Source organism: Sceloporus undulatus, chromosome 1, assembly GCF_019175285.1.
Source record: "Sceloporus undulatus isolate JIND9_A2432 ecotype Alabama chromosome 1, SceUnd_v1.1, whole genome shotgun sequence".
Lineage (NCBI taxonomy): Eukaryota > Metazoa > Chordata > Lepidosauria > Squamata > Phrynosomatidae > Sceloporus > Sceloporus undulatus.
Genome location: NC_056522.1, coordinates 98,863,019 through 98,867,837, shown reverse-complemented (window position 1 = coordinate 98,867,837; position 4,819 = coordinate 98,863,019). Strand labels below are relative to the sequence as shown.

Sequence of the window (4,819 nt, the reverse complement as noted above, 5' to 3'; positions counted from 1 at the left end):
AAATATTGCTTTAAAACAAAGATTAAACCTACTACAGCCACAATATTGTAAGTTTGATCAAGGAGGGCTCCAAGATCCACTCAGCCTTCCATCCTTTTGTAAGTCAGTAAAATGAGTACCCAGCTTGTTGGGGGCAATTGGCTTACACATTGTAAACTGCTTAGGGAGTGCTTAGTTCACGATAAGCTCTATAGAAATGTACTTGCTACAAATGTACTTGCCCCACCCATTCCATCGGTCTGCCTGCAAGCTGCAGTGGGTTACAGTTGTTAACTTGACAGTTCCCTGCCCTGTCAAGTTAACAATTTGGAGGAGGAGGAGGCTTCTGGGATGCTGGCTGGGCTGGAGCCTTAAAACCTTGCCCTTTGCCTCCCCCTCACCCATTCCATCAGTCTACTTGGGAGCTCTGGAGGATGAGGAGGTACTGTACACCCGCATCTGCCTTTCCCTCCAGCCACCCACCTGTATCTCCGTAGCAGTCCACTGTGAGCCAGGCGGTCCTGGAAAGTGTGTTTGGCCTTCTATGAACCTTGAACTGCTATAATTGTCCCTTTTTATTGTAATTATGACAAAGTGTGTTTTATTATGTCTGAAAAGTTATTTGGATTATGGTTTTTTGATGTATTGTATTTGGTATATTTTTTCTTTCTTTTTCTTTCTTTTTCCCTTTTTCTTCTCTCAGGTACTATATTATGTTGATAATTAATTTGTTAATATTGCTTTGACCTGAACATGTGTTGAGGGACTGGGAAAGGGATTATTTATGAACTTAATTGATTTGCGGCGTGCTTGAATTCAAAATGACTGAGGGGCGGTGGCGGTTGATGATGATGGCAGTTGCAGCAGCAGAGCTTCATTAGAGAGGAAAGCAGTGGAGCATCGAGAAAGTTAGTCAAGTGAAAGTAGACAACAGTTTTATCGGTAAAGCAAAAATGGAGGACATAGAAAATGTAAATGGATCTGCACAGAACAAACTAAACAGCACTCTGGGGGAAAATATAATTTCTCCAAAGGCCTTAAAATCTCCCACTGTATTGAAGCAAATTGATACAGCTACAAATTGTAATTCTCTGTCCAGTACTACAGCAGTTTCTGACCCTGCCGAAAACAAAAACAAGGGCACCCCATTCAGTAAGACCTTCTCACTGAACAGAAATGCAAAAGAGAAACAGCTGAAAATAACTACCCCCAATCCTGGTGCATGCCTCTCGGAGAAGCGTGTACTTGGTTCATATCGTGGTAGGATTGTGTCATCTAAGATAAACTCATTCAGAAAAGTTTCAGAAAACCAGAGTAAAAGACATTCTTTGGCTGTTCCACCTAAGTCAGTGGTGAGAACTGGAACCACAGAGAGTAGTAAGTGTACTAGGGACACCAAGATTACCAGCACAGTAGGTGCTTCTAAGCCTGAAGGTGTAACCCTTCTCCAAACAGGCCAACTGTGAGAGTGTCTGTCAGCCATCCCAAGGCCATTCTGTCTCACGAGAAACAATCTCTTAGTAGTGCATTAGTGCATAAAGGAGAAGCCCAAATAAACCCTGATGTTTATCACACTATGCTCTTAAAGAGGTACTATTCCAGTGTGACTCCTCTAGCAGCCTCCTGTTGCATGCTGGGATTGGCAGTTTTAAGGAGCTGAACTTCTCTGCCTGAGAATTCTAAATACCCCTCCTTAAAACTGCCAATCCCAGCATGCAACAGGAGGCAGCTAGAGGAGTCACACTGGAATAGTACCTCTTTAAGAGCTCGTCTGATAAACACCCCTGTCTGAAATTGGAAAACAGTGTTAAAGGCTGTTCCACCCAATACTAATAATTCTGTGCACAGAACAAAGAAACCTAGTGTATCTAAAACTGTAAGAGAAAGTTTAGCAGGACCTCTTTCTGAAACCCGTAGTACCGTATCAGCTTCAAAATCAGTTGACAAGAGAAATAGGGCAAGATCTTCGGAAGTGAGAAGAACTCAGCTAGCTGAATGGCAGTCACAGGAAGGGATCAAGAAGCCACCTGCTCCAGTATTTGCTGTTACTCAGACTGAAATAGAAACAGTTGGGCAAACTGTAATAGAACCAGCTAAGTCATTTTAGGCTGCTATAGCAGAAGAAGATGAACAAGGAATCGTCAGTGATGGAGTCAATAAGACACTTGCAGAATGTTTATCCTTAATTGAGACGGGTTATTCCACGTTGCAAAAACTCATACTTCAAGTTCCTGATGCAAAAAAGCTTGCCAAGTATTGGGTATGCCAGATGCGCCTTGAACAGTTTCGCTCCACTGAAAAGGTGCTTGGTATTTATGAAAGTGCCATTCTAGCAGGAGCACAGCCAAAGGATGAATTACGTCATGCATTAGCTGATGCTATGAAGGCTACAACAAATCTAAGAAAATCTGATGAAGAATGTGTGAGGAAAGAAATCACTCAAAATGATGAGGCAAAGGAAGTCAATTTAGATAAAAATAAGATAGACACTGTTTCCAAGGAAGCTCCTTTGAATAAAAATATGGAGTCAAGTAATGAAGAGAATTTCCCAAATGCAGATGTTTGTTTGAAGTCTGAACAAGATATCTCTTCAGTTGAAAAAAGTCCAAGAAACAAACAGAGTTGTAAGCCTGCGTTATGTAAAAAAGAGGAGGAGAGTGACAGCAACACAGACAAAGCTGAAATCTTGGAGTTTAAAACTCCTGAAAATGACAACATGGGATCGTTCTTAATTAAATATAATTTGTCAACTACTCCTTATTTGGAAAGTGCAAAGAAAAAACTACAGTGTGAAGTAAATGATTCTGCTGTTAAGGATCTGAAATATCTAACCCCTGTGAGACACTCTCGCTGCATAGATGAGAAGAAGTCCAAGTTGCCAAAAGAACTGAAAGAGCGCAACCTTTGTGTTTCTTCACTTCAAGAGCTTGGAGAAATGAGAGATGATGGTACTGGTTTCATCTATAGACAAAACAGTGCCCTGCAAAAAGTTTATCCACAAGAACTGTCCAAAGAGTGATAGTACCATTTTAAAAAAGATTGTGTCCAGCTCCTGTAGCTCTGTATAAATGAATGCTTCTCTTTCTTACTATGGTATTAAAATATCAAACAAATAGGCCGTGGGGATGATACACTCCCAACTTGTATGGTCTTGGCAGCAACATTCACCATGGATAACACTAACCTTATTTTTATTTTAACCTGGAAAACAGCTTTAAAAGCATTTTCTTTGTATTTAACTAAAGTTTCTATCTGTCGCCTTCAAACATGCAATCAATAATTATCTTCCCACATCTGGTACTATTTGTAGTGTACTTTATAGATATCTTCTCAGATCTGATATATTTACTTAATAGTTCCTAAACAGTTCTAAATTATTTCCATATTATTTAATTATTTAAATGTTTTTAAAGAAATGTGTTAGTGTTGAAGATAAAGCAGATTTATTTCAATGAACTGTTGGCACAAAAGTATAGTGTTTAAGATTAAGAATTCAGCGGTAGTGTAAAAAGATTAGTTAAGAGTTCAGTATATTAAAGTAAGGCCTGTTACAGACAGCCAAAATAAAGCTGCTTCAAGTCACTTTGGAGGTATGCTGTTTAAATGATACATGCGTCCTAAGAGTCCAGAAGGCGAACCAAAGTCACGCTCCAGTCCTAAGGACTGGAGTGCAGCTTTTGTGCAGCTTCCAGACTCTTAGGATGCATGCATCATTGAAATACCATACCTCCAAAGTAACTTGAAGGAGCTTTATTTTGACTGTCTGTATAGAGCCTAAGTTTATACAGGAAGATTTCAGTAATCAAGGAAGTTTAATAAAGTTCAGAAAAAGAAGAACTGGAATGTAACTGATGGTAATTCACTAAGTGTGGGTTTTGTACAATTCGACTTCAATATTTGTTTAAATTTTGTGTTAATAAAAATAAAAAACATTTATTGGAACAAAAAATAACTTCATTGATTTGTAATGCTTTTATATTTTCATTTGATTGCTATTGTATTTACATTGTTATTGATTTTGTCTTGTTTGAGTATTGGTCAGGGGATTGGGAAGGGATTATTTCTTTTTATTGTATTTTCTGTATTGTATTTTCTTAGCCACATGGATTCCCTGTGATTGGGCGGGATACAAATAAATCTATATTATTATTATTATAAATGTTATATAGCACTATAAAAATCCCCTTTGTTGTTAATGATAAATTCCCATAGGTTGGTTGGGATACAAAGATTTTCACCTGCCACCAAAAAGATAGCAAGTAAGGATCCACCCTAACCTCCCTAGGGAGGGATTTCCAAAGTCTGGGAACCACCACAAAGGAGGGTCTCACCTATGTTTCCATCAAACATACTTCTGAAGGCTGTGGGACTGAGAGAAGGGCCTTCCTGAAAGATCTTATTGCTCAAGCTAGCTTATATGGGAAGATATCATCCTGGACTTGAGCTGTATGGAGCTTTCTAGTTCATAACCAACACTTTGAACTGTTGTGGAAGAAAGAAAGCATAATGCTTAGAGGATTTTGTACCAATAGGTATCAATAAGATAATTAAAATAAACAGTGTTATGTTGCTCCTCCCATTTGCTCTAATAGGCAGGATGAAGTTCATGGTAGTAGCCAGCAGGGGGAGAGGCCCATAAACAATTGAGTCAGTGGCGGGGTACAGACCACCAGAAAGAGGCGGCCGGGAGCCGCCTCTCTTTTTTACGTAGCCATGCCGCAACAACCAAATTGTGTGGTGTGGTTGCACGAAAAAAAGAGTGCTGAAAAGCAGATACTTTTTGCCCCGCCGTAAACAGCTGGCAGCAGCGCGAGTATGTCGCTGCTGCATGGCTCCATCT

General features: G+C 39.6%; 1 protein-coding gene across 1 annotated transcript; it reads left to right on the top strand.

The window, feature by feature from the left end:
* Positions 1-932: 932 nt before the first annotated feature.
* LOC121925156 (cytoskeleton-associated protein 2-like) lies at positions 933-2,998 on the top strand. Its single transcript, XM_042456988.1, is given in 3 exon segments — positions 933-1,421; positions 1,424-1,543; positions 1,793-2,998. Coding segments are annotated over 3 exon segments (1,815 nt in total).
* The last annotated feature ends 1,821 nt before the right edge of the window (positions 2,999-4,819 follow it).